Source organism: Passer montanus, unplaced genomic scaffold, assembly GCF_014805655.1.
Source record: "Passer montanus isolate IOZ18808 unplaced genomic scaffold, ASM1480565v1 scaffold53, whole genome shotgun sequence".
NCBI classification, from domain to species: Eukaryota; Metazoa; Chordata; class Aves; order Passeriformes; family Passeridae; genus Passer; species Passer montanus.
The window spans coordinates 6,465,426-6,488,903 of record NW_024370263.1 but is presented as its reverse complement, the minus strand read 5'-3'; the positions used below and the strand labels follow the sequence as shown (position 1 = coordinate 6,488,903).

The 23,478-nt window shown below is 48.9% G+C and overlaps 4 protein-coding genes across 20 annotated transcripts in view; 2 read left to right on the top strand and 2 right to left on the bottom strand.

Annotated features, from left to right (window-relative positions):
• Positions 1-3,908, top strand: part of RILPL1 (Rab interacting lysosomal protein like 1) — a 21,014-nt gene extending 17,106 nt beyond the window's left edge. For 2 of the 3 annotated variants that reach the window (XM_039724504.1, XM_039724505.1), the window contains one exon: positions 1,187-3,908. In XM_039724504.1, coding sequence (XP_039580438.1) covers positions 1,187-1,331 — 145 coding nt within the window. In that variant the 3' untranslated portion in view covers positions 1,332-3,908. The remainder of the gene's footprint in view (positions 1-1,186) is intronic. The other variant, XM_039724506.1, reaches the window with a different exon arrangement.
• Positions 3,056-23,421, bottom strand: SNRNP35 (small nuclear ribonucleoprotein U11/U12 subunit 35). Of its 6 annotated transcripts, none has more exons than XM_039724516.1 (4): positions 23,342-23,421; positions 8,443-8,552; positions 7,553-7,735; positions 3,056-5,700 (listed from the first exon to the last, which is right to left on the bottom strand). In XM_039724516.1, exon 4 carries the CDS (start codon positions 5,695-5,697, stop codon positions 4,906-4,908), a length of 792 nt encoding a protein of 263 aa, XP_039580450.1. In that variant the 5' UTR covers positions 5,698-5,700; positions 7,553-7,735; positions 8,443-8,552; positions 23,342-23,421; the 3' UTR covers positions 3,056-4,905. The 6 variants fall into 6 exon arrangements, with proteins under 6 accessions (XP_039580450.1, XP_039580451.1, XP_039580449.1 ...); XM_039724517.1 differs by lacking the exons at positions 7,553-7,735; positions 23,342-23,421 and adding exons at positions 12,132-12,189; positions 12,710-12,841; XM_039724515.1 differs by lacking the exon at positions 7,553-7,735.
• Positions 5,976-12,125, top strand: RILPL2 (Rab interacting lysosomal protein like 2). Of its 3 annotated transcripts, XM_039724524.1 has the most exons (5): positions 5,976-6,378; positions 6,905-7,024; positions 7,917-8,068; positions 10,328-10,438; positions 10,904-12,125. In XM_039724524.1, exons 1-5 carry the CDS (start codon positions 6,148-6,150, stop codon positions 10,926-10,928), a joined length of 639 nt encoding a protein of 212 aa, XP_039580458.1. In that variant the 5' UTR covers positions 5,976-6,147; the 3' UTR covers positions 10,929-12,125. The 3 variants fall into 3 exon arrangements, with proteins under 3 accessions (XP_039580458.1, XP_039580457.1, XP_039580455.1); XM_039724523.1 differs by lacking the exons at positions 5,976-6,378; positions 10,904-12,125 and adding an exon at positions 9,872-9,965 and having other exon boundaries at positions 6,595-7,024; XM_039724521.1 differs by lacking the exon at positions 5,976-6,378 and having other exon boundaries at positions 6,596-7,024.
• Positions 12,376-23,478, bottom strand: KMT5A (lysine methyltransferase 5A). Of its 8 annotated transcripts, none has more exons than XM_039724507.1 (8): positions 20,287-20,583; positions 18,174-18,330; positions 17,289-17,354; positions 17,138-17,210; positions 16,386-16,470; positions 15,977-16,036; positions 15,317-15,507; positions 12,376-14,596 (listed from the first exon to the last, which is right to left on the bottom strand). In XM_039724507.1, the coding sequence occupies exons 1-8, from the start codon at positions 20,440-20,442 to the stop codon at positions 14,386-14,388; spliced, it is 999 nt and encodes a 332-aa protein (XP_039580441.1). In that variant the 5' UTR covers positions 20,443-20,583; the 3' UTR covers positions 12,376-14,385. The 8 variants fall into 8 exon arrangements, 7 of the variants coding, with proteins under 7 accessions (XP_039580441.1, XP_039580445.1, XP_039580444.1 ...); XM_039724511.1 differs by adding an exon at positions 19,761-20,088 and having other exon boundaries at positions 17,138-17,354; positions 20,287-20,427; XR_005629307.1 differs by adding an exon at positions 15,156-15,233 and having other exon boundaries at positions 14,459-14,596; positions 17,138-17,354.

Sequence of the window (23,478 nt, the reverse complement as noted above, 5' to 3'; positions counted from 1 at the left end):
TCTTAATATTCTCAGTGATTATCATCCAGCCTCCTGTGTGTTGAGAGGCATGGAAGGTTGAACTCCCTGCTCTGCACAAGGCAGCTGGGAGGGCTGGGATCGTGGTGCTGAGGGGGATGAAGGGAGAGGGATTTGGGAGAATGCTGAGGAGGGTGAGCATGGACTCAGGGTCAGGTTTATGCCCTGACCAATACTCCAGCACCTGACAAAGCTGAGGTTCCACTGGCACAGTCCCTTCCTGGGCAGCATTTAGCAATTCCTGTCCTGGATCACAGCTGTGTCACACTTGGTGCAGTGCAGGCAAAACAATCCTCACCTCCTGAAGCCCACCCAGCAGAGACCAAAGGGATCCACAGCCAACTCAGTCCTTTGGCAGCTGGAACCACAACTTTTGCATTTCTCAGCAGGCCTAAACACTGCACTAACACCTCTTGTACTCAACCCACAACAAACATTGAATTTGCCTAATCCAATAACTTCATCCCATACAAATAAAACAATACTAAGGATTTTCCAGCTGTATTTTTTAGCTGTATTAAATGGCTGTTGGTTCATGTACGTCATTATCTTAGAGCACCCAAGCTGTGTGACAGGAAATGACGTGCACACTCGTGTGCATTTGTTTAGAGCCTTCATCCTGCAAACTCTCATGCACATAGGTGCATTTATTCATTCCTTTCTGCAGGAATCAAGTCTATGTATCAAAACCTCTACACTGGGAAAAAATGTGGAGACTTAGTTTCTTATCTTGCGAACTTCCCTGCTGATGACTTAAAAAAAAATTCTATTTCTGCTTTGTGGTAAAATATACAGATTTAACGCCAAAGATACCACTTTACTTATGCCAAGAAACTAACCTGGATTGTGTGGCTTTGTTACCTGAGGGCTGGGGAAGGGGGAGCCCACATCTAAATGATACCTGCACCTTGTAGAGTCAACAGCATTTAGAGCTTACCTGAAGCTTCTGCAGCCAAACTGCTTGAGACTGCAGTGACTCCATCCCTAACAACCTTCTGACATGCACTCCCATCAGGCCGCTCTGCCTTGGTTTTCTGCAGATGCAAACAGAGTTTTTTGCTCGGTGTTTTGTTGTGCTGTGTATTGGGGCGGGTGTTTGAAGAGCTTTCAGGATGGTAAACACTGTTCTTTCTTTTCCCTCCCTCCCTCACTGCTCCTTTCCTGGAAGGTTTAGTTTCTTCTCTCGTGATAAGAAACGTATGCAGGCGTCACAGAAAAACGTGCACTTCCAGGAAACTTTTGGAGAATGGTCACATTCAAACAGAGATGACTCCTACATGGAACAAGGACAAGAAGCCCTGCAACACCTGTGACTAAAGCCCTGAGGTGTTTGGTTTGCTGCAGTAGATCTCGAGTCTCATAACAAGAAGCTTCTGTAAAGCCTCGCGGCAGCTCGTCACTTGTGCTTGCCTTGCACACCTGGGGGTTATTTCAGACTCCAAAAGGGATCCCTCACTGTTCACTTGGTGACTGTTTGCTGCAAACAGGAACCCAAGCTTTGTAGTAACAGCTGCTGACACCCTGGGACATGGAAGCTTCTAGATGACTTGTTTTGTGCTGAATAACAAGTCTATGATCTTGTTCATGCATTAACTACAGTAACACAAGCTTCTTTAAACCAAAAAAGGACCTGTGCCATTATTAGAAGTTTGTTTGCAGTGTATATCTAGTACAGGGCAATGACTCTTCTACCCTGTTTGTTAACACTACTGGTTGTTTGCTTTTTATTTCTGTAAGAATTTTTTCAAGAGGGATGCGACGGCTGGACGCCCTTGGTGGCAGCCACAGCTCTGCTGTGTCCTGTGTCAGTGCTGCTGGCATCAGCATCTCACAGAGTCACCCCTTGGAAAGCCACCTGACACAGTGATAACTGGAGTAGCCTTGGGAGGGACAGTGAGTGCACATTTCCCTTGTGCTTACAGTGCCTCAAGCATGAAGAGCCGATGCATGAGGTGAGCGTGCCTTGTGTTCTGCAGTATTCATGGAAAACAAGTTGCTTACAGGGAGGAATTAATTCTTCAATTTTTTTCCCTTCTTACCAGGGACTTCCTCACAGTGTAGCAGGCAGCTGCTGTGAAAGAATTAGACCTTTCCCACAGACAGGTTTTTAATTAAGTCACACTTCAATTTCCTGTCTAGGTAAAACTGCCCAGCTTCAGAGGGAAACACATCCTCAGCTGGCTGACATGAACTATTTCACTGCCCTAGACAGGAACCCAACCTTTTCTCTTGACTAAACACTACATGGGCAGAGCACATGAATTCTGTGTGAAGCTGCTGCTGTGGTGATGGCAGATGTCTGGGTAGCCCCTGTTTTACAGGGCTGAACTTGCCAGGACAGCCCAGCAGCCAACCCAGGGGCTGGGGCTGGATCTGCTTTGCAGCTGAGCTGGGGAGACCCCAGGCCTGACCGAGGTTGTCCTTCCAACACTAAAACCTCACAGGGTCAGAGCTGTGGACACCCAGTGCCAGTGCAGTGCCCAGCTCTGCTCCACACACTCCACGAGGAGCCTGAGCAGGTGGCAGAGGCTGCACGTGTCCATGGCTCCGTGTGAGGACAGGAGTGTCTCTGTGGCCTTGGCCATGGGCTGGGAAGGTCCATGCTGAGACCACTGCTCGTGGGAGGCCTCGTGCCACCAGGGCCATGGGCAGCTGCATGTGCAGCTCAGTGCCAGGGGCTGGGAGCTCTTCTTGGCACCACAGCCCCAGCTGCTCTGTAGAGCCTCTAAGAAGTGGCACCAAGGACAGGAAATACAGCTCAGGCTGGAGCAAAGCTGCACTGAGTGTAGGAGAACTCAAAGGACTCCAGAGGGCTTCATGCAGGCCAGTTGTTCTCATTACAGGGTGATCCAAGAGTGGATTTTTAATAAGTGTGAGCAGCAATGGTTCTTAGCCCATCTGTAGTAAAACCCTGGCAGTAAAACCTCTCCCTGCAGTGGTGGGCTGAGTGCTGCCCTGCTCCTGGCTGTAAGTGCTTCATTCCATCATGGGCCTTCTGTGTGTTCTAGGAAGGGAAAGTGTTTATTGTGTCCCTCTGGTGTCACTGGAGCTTGGGGCAGGGGGGACATGTGGCCTTATATGGGACATGGTGATCAGAGTCCAACATGGGTGTGGGGTAGATGTGGTTTTGCCTGCTGATGTTTTGGTAACATCCTTAAAACAGCAGCACTTCTCCCCTCCTGTGAAAGGCAGCTCTTAAATGGGGTGACTGTCGTAATTTAAATTGCCAAGATCTGTCTTCACTTCCATACAAGAAAACAAAAAGTGCAGTCCAGTCACATCAGGCAGTGAAATTGTGGATGACCCCATCGAGTCTGTCCCGAGTCGTGTGGCTCATTCAGAAGGGATGCAGTGAGCAGGAACAATGCAGGAACCTGGGCCTGAGTAAGCAGATCCCTTTGGAAATCAGCTGAGAGCAACGAGCTGGGATAATGGAGCTGCACAGACCCAGCCTAAGCAGCACAAAGGAATTCTCCAGGCCAGCCTGGGGCTGTGTCAGGCCAGCTCTGCAGCCAACACCAACTGCAGAGGCAGGACAGCCTTCCCCACATCTCTGCAGCATTACCTCAACCCCTCACGGCCCCTCCTGACCTGCTGGCATTAACCACTCGTTCTCATTTTGCAATGCTGCATTCACACACCCCAGTGCTGTCAGGCAGGATGGCACAGAGGGAAGCTTGTAAAGATCTGAAGATCTGTCGTGTATTGTTTGTCAATATTCAAGGAAAATCTGCTTTTAGAAAAGGGGCCAGGATGCTGGCAGGTTAGGGGTGTAACAATCCTGCCTGCCAAGTGCAGGATCACTGACATTTTTTGGGTTGGTTTATTTTTTTTTTGGTTGGGCAGTAAATCATTTTAACAGTTTAATAAATATTTCTGAAAAATATGTATTTCTGCAAGACTTGTGTCTTTTTTTTTTGGTAGAAAGTAATACCATCCATTCTTGGGGATGCAGCTTATGGATCTGTGTACAACTTCATGGAAATACAGCCCCAACCAGACAAGGTTTAGGACAGAGCCATTCCAAGACTGATGAAATACAATTTAAAATACATTATATATTTAGGAATGGCTTATGATGACAAAGAATGTGACAGAACCTTTTCTAGAAAGTACAGTAAGCTCCTGAATGGAAGAGGTGTGTCTGTATTCACACATCTAGTCCTGAAAAAGATATTTAGCCCTTTTTCCCCCATTGAGCTACACCCAGCAGCAAGCCCAGTTTCCAGAATGGATTTAAACCCTGTGTAGAAGGGTGAGGACACAGTGGATGCAGCTGCAACCACATTTACCCATGACACCCTCCTTCAGTGACTCTCCATGGATTCATCAGGAACAAGAGGCATTTCAGGACGTGCTCACTGTCCTGAGGTGCACGTTCCTCTGCACAAAGGAGCTTCATCCTCCCATGTCACAGACAGTGGATTGGTTCCATGTTTCTCTCTCACCTGGCAGAACTAGTTAAGGACACAGTATCAATAAAGGTCTTGCTTGTCCCAGTGTCTTCACAAAAATGAAGCCACATCCCATCAGCTTCTGTTTTGGGGCACAGAAGTTTGCTATTCCATTCTTGTGTCTCCAGCAGGGACTGTTTCATAACAAATGTGGACACCTGGCACACAGATAACTCCTCACCCAGGCAGCCAGACAAGGTGTGTGCTCAGCTGAGGGGGATGCTCTACACACGGTGCATTTCTTACAGCAGTCACCAGTTCAAAAACAATAATACAAAATTTATTTTCTCTAAAGAACAATCCAACACACATCTGAACTGCAGCAGGAACCAAACCATAGAGAGCTGCTGGCAGCAGAGTCACAGGCACAAGGTGCAGCACCACAGCTTGCTCTGGGAGTGCTGTCACAGCCCCAAGGACAAGGCACGGTCACCTATCGGTGCTTATCATCATCTCTCTGCTTCTTGGTGTCTCTGTCCCTGCTGCGGTCTCTATCCCTGTCCCTCCTGTCTCTGTCCTTCCTTTCCCTCCCCCTGCTCCTCTCCTCTTTGGAGTCTCTCTCACTGTCACCCCAAGCCCACGACCTCTCCCTTTCAGGCCAGCGTTTGTCCCTGCTCCTCTCGTGGTCCCGGTCCCTCGTTCTCCAGTCCCTCGTTCCCTCACGAGACCAGTTTCTTTTCTCTGATGATCCTTCTCCATAGAAATCGTTCTTCATGTTTGGCAAATTGATGGGCTTTCGGAAAGGTCTGTCCCGTCCTCCGAACCGCAGCTGCCCGGATTCTTTTTTGCCTCCAAACCCACCCCCAAGCCTCCGGGGAATCCATCCTTTGAGAGTTCTTTCCAGTTCAAAGTCTACAAAGATCTCATGCTGGTCGATGACCAGCCTGTTGGCATCTCTGTGGGCCTTCAGCAGCGCACGCTCCTCTTTGTACTCAATAAACGCATAACCCTTGGAAAACCCCGTGACCAGGTCTCGAACCAGACGGATCTTTCTGATGTCTCCATAGCGGGAAAAAACCTCCTTTAGCTTCTCTTCTGTGGTCTGAAGATTGAGCCTGGCCACGAAGAGGGTGAGGTGAGGGTCTCCCGTGACGCCCTTGTTGGGTACGTACCGCGCCAGCATCGCCCGCCATATGGCCCGGTCGTGGGGCTCCTCGTCCGTGCCATCGATGCTGCCAGCCTTGAGGGGGTCGTACTCCTTCGCGATGGGGGCCCAGTCAGCCATTGCCTGGTGGGGAGAACACACGGCACGGGCTCACGGCGGTGTCAGAACAGCCCGCGCAGGAACCGCTTCCAGCACCGCTGCACTGTGTTCATCCATAGATGAAGTGTGACACACAAAAACAAACCAGCCGTGTCGCTGTTGTTCGAGCCCACATGCCGTGTCGGGAGCCGCATCCTCCCCTGGCCTACCCCGGCCTGAGGGGCCCCGGCCTTGCCCTGCGGGCCCGGCCCGGCCTGAGGGGCCCCGGCCTTGCCCCGCGGGCCCGGCCCGGCCTGAAGGGCCCCGGCCTTGCCCCGCGGGCCGAGGAGGCCGCTCAGCCCCGCTCCCGCCGCCGCCTGTCCCCTCAGCGGCTCTCCCGGCTCTGAGGAGCCGCAGCCGCTCCCGCCGGGGTCGATCTCAGCCCCTTTCCCCTCCCGGCAGCGCCGCCCGGCCCGGCTGGGAGCGGCGGGCATGGAGCGGGGCCGGGGCGGGGAGGAGGAGCTGGAGGAGGAGGATGAGGAGGATGAGGAGGAGGATGGCGGCCCGGAGAGCGCCCTGGAGAAGAGCCCGTTCCAGCTGACGGCCGCGGATGTCTACGACATCTCCTCCGTGGTGGGCCGGGACCTGCTGCAGCTCCGCGCCGGGCCGCAGCTGCCCGCCGCCCGCGCCCGGCTGCAGTTCAGGATCGTCAGGGTGCTGGAGATGCTGCCGCTCCCGCCGGGGTCGATCTCAGCCCCTTTCCCCTCTCCCGCAGCCCGCCAGTCCCCCCGCCCCGCTCCCGGAGCCGCCGAGGCGCTGCGGAAAGGCCTCGGTGCCGGTTCCCGGGGCTGCCGGAGGCCCCCGTCCCTTACCGGCCGCGGAGCGCGGGCGGTGCCTCCTCAGGGGAAGGGGCAGGGCGGGAAGCGGCGCGGGGCCGCGGGAGCGCCGGGGGCGGGAGGAGCCGCTCCGCCCGCGGCGCCGCCGGCAGCGCCGCCCGGCCCGGCTGGGAGCGGCGGGCATGGAGCGGGGCCGGGGCGGGGAGGAGGAGCTGGAGGAGGAGGATGAGGAGGATGAGGAGGAGGATGGCGGCCCGGAGAGCGCCCTGGAGAAGAGCCCGTTCCAGCTGACGGCCGCGGATGTCTACGACATCTCCTCCGTGGTGGGCCGGGACCTGCTGCAGCTCCGCGCCGGGCCGCAGCTGCCCGCCGCCCGCGCCCGGCTGCAGTTCAGGATCGTCAGGGTGCTGGAGATGCTGGAGGCGCTGGTGAGCGAGAGCAGCGTGGCCGAGGAGCAGCTGCGGCGGGAGCGGGACAGCCTCCGGCGGGAGCTGGAGCAGCTGCGCGCGGCGGCCCGGGGCAGCGCCCCGCAGGTGGGTGCGGGACTCGGCCGGGACACACGGACACAGGGGACACGGCCGGGACACACAGACACAGGGGACATGGCCGGGACACACGGACACACGGGACATGGCCGGGACACACAGGGCACACGGGACCCACGGGCTCCTTCCCCAGCACGGGCACACCACGCGCGGGTCGCGGAGCGCACCCACAGCCGCACCAGTTGGCCCGGCCGATACTTGTGGTATCTTTTGTGTCAGCCGGGCGAGTTTCACAAAGTCACTTCCCGTCTTTGGCCGTGAAAGCCTGGAAGCTCTTTCCGTCGGGGAGGTCGCAGTGCTGTGGATTCCTCGCTCCAGTGACTGACCCAGCAAAGTTGGGTCAGTCACACACAAAGTTCAGAGAGTGCAAACCCACCACGTTCAGCTCTTGCACAGCACCGGCCCCATGGAGACAACTGTATGCAAACACTGAGGCTTTGTTACCCCCTGCGAGGGAAATTGATGTCTTCATTGCTACAAAGGTTTTCAATCAAAAAAGGCGAGTTCAGTTCTCACCTTTCTTTGACACGGAATTTTGGTGTGGCATTAGATGGCTCAGCCTCACTCATCATCTGAGAACAATCTGGTAAAAGCATCTTGACAACTAAATTGCAAACTCTTCCGAACAGAAACTTTGCTTTTAACTGTGGTCAGATCTTGTCACAGTTGTGGCCTATGGTTGGCTGGGGAACACAGTCACTAAGGGAATACAAAAAAATGTGAAGAACTATACTTAACTGCTTGGGGGAAAAAAAAAATCAGGATTGTGATGAACTCATACCAGTTCTAAAAATTCCATATTTATAAAATCCAGATATTTTACTCTCTGAATGCTGAGTTTTTTGAGAGGTTACAAGATCCACCACTGTTTATTTTACAGCCCAGCCTTGGACCAGATCAGATGGTGATAGACCTCACAGACCCCAACCGGCCCCGGTTCACGTTACAGGAGCTCCGAGATGTATTGCAAGAGAGGAACCAGCTGAAAGCTCAGCTGCTGGTGGTGCAAGAGGAGCTACAGTGCTATAAGAGGTAAAGCTTGAAGTCAGCAGAGAACTAATACTGCTAATAACGAGTACTTCATGAAGCTCACCAGTTGAGTCTTGCAGGTTTGGCCCCTAGGTCAGGATGGGCACTGTCCAGGTATGTAAGTGACCCCCGTGCTCCTCAGAGCATACAAGAGAGCAAAGAAAAATGGGGGAACAATGAAGTGTCTATGCAATATGATTTAAAAACCAAACTCCCTTTTCTCTGCACAGTTCTCAGCCCATTCCCATAACTGTCCCACTCTCAGCCTACGCAGAGTTACTCCCACTCCACATCCAGGCTGGGTTCTTGTGCACAGGAATTCATCTGTGCAGCCACAGCAGCTGCACACACACTGTGTCTAAAGCCACACTACATACCAAAGAGCACGGGGGGTTTCCAGCTCAGCTGCAGGCAAAGTTTCCTTCCTCCTACAGCACGATGCTGATTGATCTCCGGTCCTTCGCTCCCACGGGGGTGTGACACTGACCTAGAAACAGAATATTGAGCTCTTTCATCACTCATGATAATCTGTGGGGTTTTTAAGACAGCCAGCAGAGGGTTGTGTAAGGCCCTTGCAAGTGATTTCAGAGAAGGGTTTGGTCTTTCCTGAAGGGAATCAGTGTGAGTCAAAGGGTGGGATGTGGGAAGGGTCTTGATCTTGGTGCTACAAATTCATTCACCCCAAAGGCTCTCCTTCCCAACCTCTGCCCCCTCTCATCAGGTTGGATTATAAACTCTTTGGGTCAAGAAATTTCTTCTTAATCTGGAAGATTAATCTGAGCACATCAGGTTTCATTTGGGACATCTCAGCAGCACCCTCCTGGATACAGCGAGCCCGCCCTTTGCCTTGCCTGTAACAGGCAGGTCAAGCCAAGAAGTTACACTTCAATCCAAGAATTTACAAACTGCCTGACAGCACTTCTACAGCTCAGCTGGCTGCTTTGCTGTGCAGCAGTGGAATGGCTTCTTGCTTTGATTTCCCAGCTGTTACACAGTTTGGTACAGGCCAAGTTAAAAATGTAACAGTGGGAATGTTTTCAGGTTTTTAGTGATCTGAGTCACAGTGCTGTGCACCAAGAGCAGGGCAGGGCTGCTTTTCAGGTCGAGTAATTTGTGAGGTTATCTCCTCATACAGTGTTACAGCTTAAGCCAAAGCCCATTTTCCCTCTAAACAGTCACATAAAATCCTAATTGTAATTGTAGTAAAGAGTAATTGTAGTAAACAGTAATTGTGCAGGAGAAGAGGATAAATATATGTTCTAAAATGCTTTGTACACGTTGGAAATAAGCTCTGCATAACAAGGTAACAAACATCTCAGAGACTGGCTCAAAGTGACTGGTGGTGTTTGGGGGCTGCATTTTTCATCATGATTTCTGGGTAGAAGTTACTATGCAGATGTTAGAGCTCTGCAGTGTCACCCAACAGCTCATTGTCTCATTTATCCAAGAGAGTCTGCTTCAGAATTACCCCATGCCTGGTGTCACACCAGTTTTGAAGTGCTCTGTGTTTTTATTTCCCAATCCAGTTGAGTGTTGCTTGGCTACTCTCCGCCTGCAGCTACTGCAGTCACAGGCTGTGATCCACTGAGCTCTCCAAGTGACTGAGGTCAGCTCAGGACACGCTGTGAAAACACTGAGTGTGCAGGCTGGGAAAATCTCACCCTGTTCCAGGCAGGGAAAACACCCTTTGGTCAAACCGAAACTGTTGTCTGGAGTAGGCGGTTCCAGCTTCTGGAGTGTAGAAACACCAAAGTGAGATGGCAAAATCTTAGAGCTGAGGCAAAGCCTTTCTTCTCTCCTCTGTAGGGTGGAAAGAGGAACAGGCACCTGCCTTGCAGGGGAGCTGGGAATCTCCCATCTGTGCCCAGGCCTGCTGTGAGCCTGGGTGGCTGCGCTGGAGGTACCACACATCCACCCCTGCAGAAATTCACCGTTTGTGTCCACACCATCCTCCTGCCCTTGGACTTCTGCAAATCCAAGTGTGATTACACTTCCCTTTCACCCCCATTATGATTTGCCATTTTTTTCTCTGTGAAGTCATCTTGTTACTTTTTTAGTGTTCTAAGCATAACCCTGGCACCATTACATTGCTGTATTCAGGGATAATAATTCATTATTTTCAGTTCAGTACAAGCAAGAGGCAAGCTGCCATCCCTGTCCTGTGAACACTCATTCACCCATGTCCAGTGAGAGGTCTAACTCATGCACCGTCACACTCTGCACAAACCCACAAAAAATAAACAAAACCATTTATTTTCCCAGTGGGATCATCTCACAGAAAAGGGACCAAACTGAAGAACTGGACAAAGAAGCCAGTGGCAGCAGTGCTGGCACCAGAAAGAACAGTGAAGAGAAGACAATCATCAAAAGGCTGTGAGTTTATCTGCAGCTTTTGGGGCAGAATTTGTGAGAACATGGCCCACTCCTTACACAGGGTGGATGCTGAACTTTAGCCTAGTTGGCTGGATATTGTTTGCTGCTCTCCATGTAAAGTTAAAAACCTGATAAAGCAATCTCTTCCTGGGGAAAAAGCACTGCCCAGGAAAGCCACCTCCACCCAGGCAAGCAGGGAGTCACTTTTTTCCTAGGAAAAACAAGATTCCTGAGCAAAATGATTCAATACTTGCCTCCCCTGCCAGCCCCTCAGGGCTGTGCTGTGGGAGCACCCCAGCTGGCCCCAGGCTTTGTTTACATTGTACACAAAACCCACAAGCTCAGGGTCTGTCCCTAAAGTCCCCCAAAATAGCACATTGTCAGGGCCAGCTCCCTGCCTGTTCCTTGTTTTCCAGTTGTACATTATTGTTTCCTTTCTGCTATTGATTTCTTCTTTTTTTTTAGGTTTTCTTTTAAACATGGAAAATGAGCATCCTCAAGGACTTTGCTGCTTTTGAGAATGGCACTGATGAGCCTCAGAGGCGTTGGGAAAGACAATGCCTGGAAGCAGCAGCATCACTCCTACTGTAGAGAATGAGCAATCTCATTAAAATCATGTTGTATAATATTCTTTCAGAATAGATTTTACTCTGCTTTTTTCAGAAACTGTTTGAAACAGACACTTTTTGTATTTCTTACTGTCAGACATTATCCACATGTAGAAAATAAAATGTTTATACAAAGCTGGGGTTTATTCTTATTAAAAGTGCCTGTGATTATCTGTTCTACAGCAGACTTATCCTGTCCAGCTATCAAAACATTCAGCCCAGATTATTTTGTAAGATTAAGGTCATAGAAACATGCCATTCACAAGTGTTTGTTGGGGATGAGGTGAACAGTGGAGGAAAGCACAGCAAAGGAAGAAAAGCTGCTGCAATTGGGCTCTGCCTACATGAAGGGCTGAGGTGCAGGCAGTGCTCAGACTGGAACAGATGCACCAAACATTTCATTTCTGACAGCTGAAGGTCTCCTGTGGTAGGGAGTTGTGCTTTGCATAAGCTCTGTTCTTTCAATCACCTGCCACAAGCTGTGTATTGGCCCCAGTAATGAGATTTAGCACCAGTGGAAGCATATAGGGCAAACAGAGGAGTGGGAAAAGAAGCTTGAAAGACACCAATTAGGTTCTCCATTTAGAAAGGTAGAATATCCAGAGCAGAAGTCTGAACAGACATAAAAGAAGCAGTGACAGGTATCAAACTGTGATCTTACTCTCTTCAGAAATAAAAGCAGGCTCTGAAGTCTTTTGATTCCCTCTCCTACACTGGCAGCATGAGAAATATAGGGCACCTCAGAGATCTGCTCAGCTGCACAGGGTGGATGGGCTCAGCAGAAGCAGAGCTGCAGCCTCCCTGCAGAGGTCAGGAACAGCTGGCTGTGAGCAAGGCCACACCACAGCTGGCTGAGCTGAGCCAGCTGCTTTAGCCAGGCACAGAAACACTCAGGTCCTTTTGCCATCTTCAAAATATCAATAAGCCCTGGCCCTGCCCTCATTGTGTATTTTCTAGAGCATGGCAGCAGGGAAGGCAGTTACTGCATGGCCTGAGCAGAGGCTTTGTACAGAGAAAAAAAAATGAAACAAAGGAACAATCAGCAACAGCCAGGATGCACCTCTGAGCTGAAGAGAGATGCTTACATGTGATCTGAATTCCATCCTCTTCCATGGCTTATCCAGGGATGTATTTTCCAATCTCCTTTAAAAAAAAAAAAGCAGTTTAGCTCCCAACCCAAGGGCATCTTTCCCTGTGACACCTTGTTAGAAGATGAAGCCTTCCTGTGAGGCACAGATATAAACACCAAATGACACATTGCTGTGAGAAACACACTGAGATAGATCTCTAGATCTCTGTATGTGTGCCTAGAAAAGTAAAGGATACAGATGCAGTGCAACATGAGCTTTATTTCCATCCTCCAAAGCAGTGCTACTCAATTACCAGTTAAGCTTTCAGAGAAGACATTTTCTTTTTATGTAAAACAGGGAGATCTTTCCCCTTTCTTGTTTACAAAAGTGATGCTGAAGTACAGAGGTTTTAAGCTATTCAACCTGATAGAGAACACATAAATTTTTAAATAAAATTTTAAAAAAATTATTCCAATTTTGACTTAAGGGAAGTGCTCTAGTTTAACAGGACACTGTACACATTGGTGAGGTCTCTGTTACTGAGACAGAGAAAAATCAGTGCCAACTCAGACAAGTTGACCAGTGAGGCTTACCTGAAACTCAGTACACGTAATGTAACACGTCTCCAGTTAATTCTTCAGAAATGGGAAGATACCCAGGCTTGCTCTGACGAGTTTGCCTTGTGTGAAGCAGTAAATAATATAAAGCATTTAATAGCTAATGATTTTCACAGCTTTCTTTCAAAATGCTCATAAAACTGCAATGGAGACAGGTAGTATAGCAGCCGTTTCATCAATAATAAATATAATCTTTATTTTACAGAGACATTGTCTTCAAGTTTTTAATTTAAAAAATACATCACTAAGCCACCTCTCTTGCTGCTGGAGCACACAACCAGGATGTTGTTGCTATCTGACCTATCACATAGGCAAGCATAAGATTGTCTAGAGGGCATTCAGCTGGAACAGCAGCAGCCTTCAAGACATGAGGAATAGAAGACATTAACAGAGCCACAGATCCCTTGCTGACATCTTCCAGCAGCAAGCGTGGCTGATGGCTCACAGCCATTTTCATCTACACACATGCCAAGCCTGCCTTGGCAAAAATTCCAACTGGTAAGAATTCCTCTTTAACATAAAGGACCTGCATTGTATTGCCTGCCTATATCCCAGAGTTGGCTCTCCAACAGAAACATCCAAACAGCCACGAGATGCCAAGAACTCCACTCCCATGTGAGACAGTGGGACCAGGCTGTGCTGGACACACCTACAGGACCAGGCAATAAGGAATCTACTTTCTTCACTGCATGAACTCCATCACTACAGTTTGAAGCTGCATATGAAGATGACTCCTAGTTTTGGAACCACTATGCTCTACTTCAAGCATTCACAGTAAATAAATAGCTTCTGATGTGGCTAATTAGCATAGGAAGGTAATATAAAATCTTTTTGGAGAGAGTTTTTACTTCTTTAAAATCCTCTGGGAGACACCTCCAAAAATCAGCCATCGACTGTAAAAAAGGTACCTTCTCAAAGTTTAGAAAATAAGTAAATGTCAAATATTAATTCTCACTGTGAAGTTCTATCTTCACATCTGTAATCAGTATCAACCCAGTCTATCAAAATTTATCCTCATTTGGCTGGAAGTAATTTCTCCAAAGGAAGCAGTCAATCTGACCATCCTTTTCCCTCAGTGCCAGTGCATTTGGAGTTCATTGCCAACAGAATGTATGACACAGGAGAAACTGGATTCCTACCACAAATTATTTGAGAATGACAGTAGCATCCATCTCAGAGAAGCCTGTCAGCAGTGGGCTGTGAAAAGCAGTCTGACAGGCAGTCAAGCCACTGGATGACCAAGTCAGAGTACAGCAGTACTTCTGTCCTAAAGCCAAGTTCAGCACCCCAAAGTGGGGCGTGAGATTTCCTTGCAAAAGCAGAAGCACAACCCCAGTGATTAAGTTTCTGTGCAAGTCTTTCACTGCTCAAGTGGCACTGGTCACTATACAGAAGCATTTGAATTTTAAGGAGGGTTTTCTTTTTATGATATAAAAGTTTTGGCAATCTAAGATCAATTATTCAAGCCTGCCTGGAAAACTATAACAGGTATTTCAATACTGCAAAGCAAAAAGGCAGTTTTTAAGGAGCTCGGAAGACCATAAGCCATCCACTAAGAAAGCTGAGGGAAGTGAGGGCAGAAAAAAAAAAATGCACTGACTCCTTGTAGAACACTCAGTCCAAAAATAAAAACCCCAAAACAAGAAGATGAATTAGTGTTTCAGCCACGGGTGAGCTTCAATGGAAGCTTTGCTTCTGTCTCCGTAGTCGTACAAGAGTTCTTCACCTGCCTTAATGTCCCTGGAAGCTATGAGGATGAGATGAGGCACACCATCGATGTCGTGGAGCTTGGTCTGACAATTGCCACACTTGCTGTGATTAATGAGCCTCCCCAGGCGATTCGTTTCTTTCGTAGCATCGACACTGAAAGAGCAAGAACAGAGCGCGGATGGCGCCTGGGACGGGGGCTTTGAGACAAACCCCAAGAAGTGCAAATCACACAGAGGAGGAATCCACACAAGTCTTGAAAAATTAAGGGGAAACAGAATGTTATCATGTTACATTACAAACCATGATTGAATAGACAGCCATAATATGGCAAGGCAGGGAAACTGAAACAACTCTGGGAGATTTATAAGTTAGTACAAAACCCAGAAAATCAAATCTTTGGACTGTTTGAGCTGCCTGTTTCCAGGAACAGCAGAATCCAGATGTGAAAAAAATGATAAAGCTTGGACTGAAGCGGGTGTCAGAGACTAGAGCAACAAGGACACCCAGTCAAAGTTGAAAGAAATATTTCTCTTCCAGGGAGTCTGTCCATCCTGCTTCCCAAACCAACTCCTTGCAACTCAGACAAAGGAGTCCATTTTACAAGAGGATAAATTTAGGCAGAAGACCACTGCAGAACTGCAAGCCTCATCCAAGCAGAGCAACTCTCCACATAGCTTGTGCTGTACTTCAAAGAGGGCTTTGAGTCACCTACCATTCCTCATAGCCCAGATGTATAGGAGGCTCTCAGACCATGGATCAGTGCTCCAAAGGATTTCATAATTCACAGTTCTCATTAAAAACAAAAAATTTGCATGAAAACAAGAAAAGAATTAGCAGCATTCAAAGCCTCTATCAATGGCAACTTGAGCTTACCAGTAGGTTTTGCTGAGGTACTGGAAGTAGTACATGTAGCAGCCTGTGGATGGGTCTTGAGCATACACAGCCTCTCGTTTCTTGGCATCAGTGATCTCGATGAGATCCCCGTGATATTCAACCACAAATTCTCCTCGATTAAAATGTTTAGTAGCAATTACTCCTCTCCCTTTGCCATCAATGTAATCAATCTGTTGAGTTGAAAAGAAAATACTTTCTCATTTCCCAGCTGATTTACATCATTGCAGACATGCTGATTACTAGGAAATGATTTGTCATTAAAAAACTGCTGCAAAAGGGAATTTGTGTGTACTGCACACAAAGCTGTAGAAGCACAATGCATGGCACTGTGGAAGAAATGCAGGATGAGTTTGGGACACACTCTGAGTTACTGGTAGCTGGACACAGTGTCTTCCAATCAAAGAACTTAGGAGTGCATTTTTGTAAAGACCTTAAAGCCCCCTCAATATCTATAACAGAGGCTGCACAGACACAGCCTTCAGAGACCAACACTGCTCACTAGAAGGAGGGACTGTGTGTTCCAGTTTTCCTGCATTTTCAGAGAATTGCAGGGTCCTGAGACTGAGTTCTGTTCTTGATTAACATCAAGATACTGTGTAAAAAACAATACATGACCACTTCGGTTGGCACTGCAGTTACCTTCATTCCTTCTTCCTTCCCACTTGTAATCAGCTCATCTATTTTCCTCCTTTCCTCAGTCTGCAGAATGAACAAGAACAAACAAAACCACAGTATTATTGATAGCTTTTGTAGCTTCTTCTAGAGCTGGAAGGAAATTACCCACCAATGACACTCATTGTTCCAAACCATCTCATATTTCCAGCAAACTGAACAGCAGAAAGACAGATTTCTGCCCCCCAAAATACATAAACAGCTAGATTCTGTTCTAAACTGGACCAGCCTTTCCAAATTTTAAGCATGTTCTTAACAATACTTCAAGTGCACAACTTTATTTGCATTTGGAATAGAAACCATAGTTACACACTTCCCCAAATTTTCAGCTAATCAGACATGTTCTAAGTCATGTCATTTTAACAAGAAGCACTACCTCCAATTCAGATTTGCTCTTCCTGGAACTTCTTCTAACTGGGTAATAATCTGTCACTTTTCGGTTTGGTGCTCTTCCTTGTGTTCTAAGGAGGAAGAAAAAGAGAACACACACACACATTTCAGACTATTTGTTAAGTCACGCCACCAGAGCAAAGGTACATGCAAGAAATTTTTATTTGAGCTTGGTAAGTTGAAAGGTGATCAATAGGAATCAGTGGATTTTATCATTACTCTTAGCTTCAAGCCACAGCTACATCCCTTTTCCTCCCCACACTATCTCCATTGCTCCAGTACTAATTCTTGAACAATACAAGTGAGATGTCCTTGGAAATCCACTGAAGGTCACATTACAAGTCTGGGGCCCCCTGCGTGCCTTGCCAGAAGGCACTCGAAAATTTAGGTCATGAAAACTGCTTGGCAAGGAATTCATTAATGTTAGGTCACATTACTCTGATACCAAGAGAAAGAGATCAGCTCAGCCAGGAAGCCTCCAACTGTTCTGTTTCTGACAAGACACATTCCCATTTGTCCACAGGAAAGTAGGTCTTAATGGCTCATTAATTTATTTTTTTCCATAGGTGACCAGCAAATGTTTCACTTCTGATAGAACAACAGAACACATTAACCTTGCTTTCAAGACAAGCAAGTCCTCTGCAAAATAGGTACTTAGATGCTATTTTAGGGTTTTCAAAGTGTGATATTCTTGAGAAAACAAAGAGCTGTCCTTTCACAATTCCACAAATCACTTACTTTTTCCTTGGTCCTCGTTTTGCTTTAACCATCTTCTTCTGAGCTGGCTTTGCATTGGCCTCCTCAGCACACTCTGCAGGCAGGGGAGTCTTTTGGGTTTCCACAGTTTCTTGGTTTTGATCAGAGGAGGGCACCAAAGGATTGCACCCACCTTCCTTATCCTTCTGGTCTTCTGGTTTCACAGCACCTTCAACTATTCTGCCACCATTCTTTTTTCCTGGTGACAAGGAAATCGAGTAAGGCTCTGAACTTAGGGCCAACTATACCCAAGTGTTTAAATTAATTCCAGTGGTTTAGAGCTCTGTCAAATGAGAGAAAAAGGACAGCAATGACCCTGCACTGCTGGGCTCAGCAGCTGCAGATGTTGGCATCCAGTGGCCAATGCCACCCAGGATAAATCCATGGCAGCTAAAGGGCTGGCACTGACAAGAAATCTACACTCCCCACAACCAACATTTACTTGGTTTTTTGCATCCTACCCCAATGCAACCACATCCTCCTCCTCCTCACACAACTGACTCAGAGGTAGGTGAGAGTGCTTTAAAGCCCAATAACGTTTTTATGTAGAGTAAATAATCAGGTTTAACAGTCCCATCTGCTGAGACAGATGTTTCAGTCTCACTGGAGAAAAGAAGCACAGCTGCAAGGCCTCAGCAGTGGGACAAGCTAAAGCTATCTTCACTTCCTTGTCAAAACTGGGGAGCCAAATTAGGAACTAAAGGCCCCAAGTTTCCAGAAAGCCTGACACTCCCTGCATCAAACGTGACTGAAAATACCTGCTTGTAAAAGTGCTTGCATCAAAGTGCTTTGACAAATTACCAAGGCTGTTAAATGCACCTTTAAACACAGAGCCAGATGGGTCTTCTTCCCCTTCATAAATTTACTGAACACTCCCATTTCTAGTCACTGTGAAGCCTGGCACTCAGCATCCACAATCTGGGCTCCTCCTCACTGCTTTTATTTCTTGATGAAAATGTCAGAATTGGGGGGGTGGGAGCACATTTACCAACACAAGCAATCCAAAGCTCAATCTTACCAGCTCCTTTCCTGTAGGTTTCCTTTAGTGTTTTGCCCTGACATTTCACCTCGTGATACATGACAGAGTTTTCTTCTTGAAGTGGGGGGCGAGCACCAGGAGCTTTGTTGGGGTTCAGGTAGCCGTAGATTTTGGATTGACCAATAAACACATTCTCCTAAAACAGACCCACACAAAAAATCCGCTCAGAAAAGAGATTCCAGGAACCTGAAGCTGGCATCCACAACAGTCTGCAGCAAGCAGGGCTGACAGGTGATTGTGCTGATGCAAATTACACTGTTTGAAGCATCACCCTCACTGAGGTTGTGATTTCTAAGTGAAAATGCAACAGTGCTGAGCACTCTGGGAGTTAAATAATAAAATGTGGCAGGATGGGGTAGTCATAGCTAACTCCAGCCTCCACCCTTGTGCTTCACAGTATGAACTTTGGTGCTAAAAAAAACCCCCAAGCCTGAGCTCCTGGGAAGGCAGCCTCAAAGAGCACAAGCCAAAAAAAATATGAATAGTGCAGCAAAAATTGCCCAGGCCCAGCACAGAGCTCTCACAGCCAGAGAGGTATGAGCTACCCAGCCACTCTCAGGAGGTGTGAAATGTTGCAGCAAATTATATGCTCAACTGAGCAGCACAGGAATCAGTTTTACAGCCTACCTTGAGTGATACCTCTCAGCAAAGCACGGCAGATAAACAGTGCTATATTTTATCCATTATACGACATAAAAATAAAGTGTAAAGGTTGTGTATGGCAAAAAAGAATCTATGCACAGCCCAGTCAGGAAAATGGCAAAACCCTCTGGCATGGGCAGACACCACAGAGCCTGGGGTTTGTCACCGGCTCAGGCTCCAAGATGCCAACAGTGAGCAGTGTCAAATTTAGCAAAGATTAGTGGAGCCCTGTCACCTTTGCTGTCCCAGCCTCCTGCCACCTGGCTCTGCTGTGCAGGGTAGGTCAGGCACATTCCAACCGTGAAATCTCAGTGTCTGGACAAACAGATGCAACTTGGGCAGAATGAGGTTTTTTTGGCTATAGTTTGACTCGACCAAAAGCAATTTTCAGACATTGCATGCCAGTTAAAACAACAAAAATATGCATCCATTTTCTTAGAAAAGCAAGGAACAAAGGGTCCCAGTAGTCAAAAAAAGATAGCTCAAACATAGCTGACTAAACAAATACCTCAGCATTTCAGTCACAGACACTGCAGAAGTAAACAAAGTACACAATAGAACAGATAGGACAATTTTAATAATTAACGTGGTCATGAATAACAAACTTCCTATGTACATAATTCACACAAAATCAGACCAGTTAAAGGCTCAAATCCTAGTCCACAAATAAACTACAAATGATTGAGATTACGATTACAGCCTGAGAAAAACAAAATCAGACAGACACTCCCTGACCTTCAATATTTCTGAAAGGCCTATGAAAGGCAAAGCTTGCTTGGGCTTCAAAGCATGAAATACTATGAAAACACTCTGTTTTAACAAATGCAAGCAATGAGCCTTGAGCTTCAAAGTCCTCAAGATTTAATAAGAAGTTTAAATACGGGCATTTGGGGAGAAAGCCCAAAGCAGTGAAGAGCAGTCCACCTGCCAGCTGAGCTTTCAGGCTCTGAATACCCCATGAACAGGAAACGAACAGCAATTTTTCCAGCACAGCTTCCTCCCTCACTCCCAGCTCCCTGCCTGCTGTGCTCTTGGCGCTGCCGCTGCCACGTCTTTGTCTGTGCCAGCCTTGAGACCCCGGAGAGCGGAGATCTTCTCAGCGCAGCAAAAAAGGCTGCCTGCTGAGGGGCCCCGCGATTTAATGCGATAGCCACAACTATTTCCATTGGGAGCTAAAGGCAAGGAGGCTGCCCGGGACAGAGCTGCAGGACGGGGAAGATGGCACGGAGGGAATGCCGAGCCCAGAGCCTGTCTGCGGTAGGGCACAGGGAAACACGGAGAGAGTCCGACTGTAGTTCGAGTTAACCGGTTTGTGAATGATTTGGGGGCTCCCGGAGGCCCGGGCCCCGCGGCTCCCCGGGACTGCCCGCACCGGGGGAAGCGGAGCGCACCGGGGACCGCCGGGAGCCGCCCGCCCCGCTCCGCCCGCCCAGGCCCGGGCACTGCTTACCCCGCCGGCCCGGGGGCGGCTAGGGCCCTTCCTCTCGGCGCTCTCGGGGCTTGCCTTCTCCACGCCGCCCGCCCTGGTCTTGGGCATGTTCTTCCCTAGGAGCAACGGGGGAAGATCGGCGCCTGAGCCATGTCCGGCGCTGCCGCCCGCGGTCATCGCCCGGCCGCCGCGGCCTGCGCCATGTTTAAAGGGCTGGATGCGGCAGGGCGAGCCGCGGCGGCCCAGCCCCTTCCCGGCGAGCTGCGCACACCGCGCGGGGGAGGAGTCCCGCCGGCCCCGGCTCCCCGCACCTCCGCCCCGGAGCCCCCGCGCCGGGCGGCCCCGACTGTCCCCGCGGAGTCCCCGCCGCCGCCAACCGCTCCGCAGGGAGACGCCGCGTTACCCCTGGCAACCCCATTGGTTTAACCTCCTGCCAATCATCGCGCGCAGGCCTCCGATTGGCGCGAGCGGCCATAACCCGCCCTCCCCCTGTCACACCGCGGTGGCTGCGGCTCCCGGGAACGGGGTTTAAATGTGTGTTCGCTGGGCGCTGATTGGCCCGTGCCGAGGGCAAGCAGCGCTCTGATTGGCGGCCCGGCAGGGCATGCCCCTCCGCGCCACGTGGGTGGGAGCGCGCGGGAGCGGGGCCGGGGGTCCCCCCGCACGGCCCTGCCCGTTCACCGGCACCTCCCTGTCCCTCCCGCACCTCTCCGCAGGGCACACGGCCCCCGCCACCTCGCTGCGGCGATCTGGGGGACCCCTATCCTGGCGGGATTGCAAAACTCTGCTCTGTGAAATTATTAGGCTGCTTTACGCAATGCTTAGCTTAGATCTCCCTGGTTGAAGTTTAAGTCTATTAGTTGCATCTTCCGAGTTTGCTGGAGAGCGGGTAATACTGCAGCATTGCACGAAAGCATCAAGACCGTATGTAAATCCCCATTCCATAACGAGGGCAGCTAAAATATTACAAAGCCAAATGACAGAGCTGTCATTATCACCAGGATTCCCTGGTCAGAAGCTGCCAACAGAACTAGCAAATACACTTTGAAATCAGGAAAGCAAAATGGCACAGAGCAACGCAGCAATGAGGCAAAGCGTGCATGGATCGGGGATCTGGATGGATGCCGAGTGGGTGCCATGGTGGAAGTGAGGAAATTGCCACACGGGAGTTTGGTGCTCCGTGATAAGCAGAACACTTACACTGAGCACCGTGCATGGCTCCTGTTTCCTATCTGTGTTACCCTCCTGCAGCCAGGCTACCTGAGGGTGCTCAGGGCTGGTGGCACTTGTGCTGGCTATCACCACGGGGGTGGCTTCCCTCCCAGGGCTTATCTACAGCCACAGGCTGCTGCTTGTCCCTCGGGCATTCCCACAGGGACATAAACAGCCAGTCAGCGATACAGCTGAAAACCATCCTTTCCCTCAAGGACAGGAAAAACCCTTCTCATCTTAAGCAACCTTGTCCTTTCTAAGCTGTCACACAGCAGCTGGGGGCTCACAGGACAGAAATCCAGTGTGACTGCAGAGGAGCCCCAGAAGGCAGCACAGCATTCCCTGCCAGCCCCTCCTCTTCTTGCATTCAGGTGCTTTGGGAGAAGGCAGAACAAACTCTGCATGGCACTGACATTTGTCACATATGGGTTTTCGATCACCAGGCACATGAATTTAAGAGAGGCAAGCAAAACACACTGGGTGTTTTCCTGCAAACTCAAAGCTGCAGCCAGCTGACATCCTCTGGGCATCATGTCCATGAACATCCACGGTGCTCTTCCATCAAGGCAGGTACTCCAAGCTCTCTGCAAAAGCACCAGAGCAAACACTGCTCTGATTTTCCACCCCAGTTTGCACTGTGCTTTTCACACAGCTGGGGTGCAACTGGAAAAAAAATAGATCTTCATAAATTACTAAGATGATTTCCTTCTTGCAGTAATAGGGAGCACTCTCCCTACTGTCTTGGGAAAGCTCTGGAAACGCCCTCGACTGTGGTTTTGCCCAGCTGTTGGGGGTTGTATGCTTTAAATAATTATTTTATATATGTATATTAAGCAAAGGAAGTGAGTTGGCATCGAAGCCGTGCGGGCCACCAGTAGAGGGCAAAGGAAGCCAAGGAATTCTCTTCCCCAAGAGCAACAAAGAAAACAACGTCATCTCTAAGTGGCCGCCGCTCCCGGCGCGGTGGGATCGCAGTGTGAATTAGCAAAACGTGCTGGCTTCACCCCTTAGACGGCTTAAAAAAGCCAGAGATGAGGAGTTAAAACGCTAAAGGCTGCAGCCCGAAGGAGCGCGGCCGGAGCCCCGGTCGCTGTGCTCGGGACACGCAGCAGCACAGGGAGAGAGAATCCGGAATCCGGAGGGAGCAGCGCTAAAACCCAGTGACCTAAATATTCTCGGCCGTGGTGCCGCATGAGCAGCTCCCCGGAGCACCACGTTTTACTGCGGAAATGTGAAATTGTTTTGTGGGGGAAGGGAAGGGAAGGGAGAGCGGGCGAGGCGGTGATTTGCTCAGAAAGGGAAGAAAATCCTCAAGGTAAATCTCTTGGGTCTAGATGAACACTTCATCCAGTTAAAAAAAAAAATAAATCTTATTTTATCTTTGAATTCGTAGTTTAATTTTCTGTCCAATATACCAAGGAGAGGTTTGTTAAATATTCCCACCTGAGAGCAAGTTCTCACACAGCACCTGTCATATTTGCAATTTGCAAAATAAATGACAGCATTTACACAAATTTCTCGTTCACAAGATGAAATCCCTACAATTTGTGCTTCAGCCACTAGAAATCAAGTAAAAACAATCCCTGAGGGTAACTGCTGAGTATTACATTAAGCAATATCATTTTATAAAGTCATAGAGTAAAATGCCAGTAGGTGCTAACTGCATTTCAGAGATTATAAAATATAATTACATTCAGAATTGTATCTACCAATGACATAAAGAAAAAAAATCTCTGACTAGAAAGTGCAGTGAGAGCCGTGAATTACATGCCAAAATTCTATGGAAACAGAGTCCTGCAGATAAATGTGCCTGTGCTAATTCCACGCCAATGGAAAGCAGCATTCCCACCAGTGGATTACTCACCTATTGCAGTCGAGGATGATCACAAACGCTGACAGGTAACTCCCTTTTCTACTCAAGCCATCAAAACCCTCTCTTTATTGTCACGATTGCACAGAGCTGCTGAGATTTGAAGTTTGATTCAGCACGTGTGAGCTGTA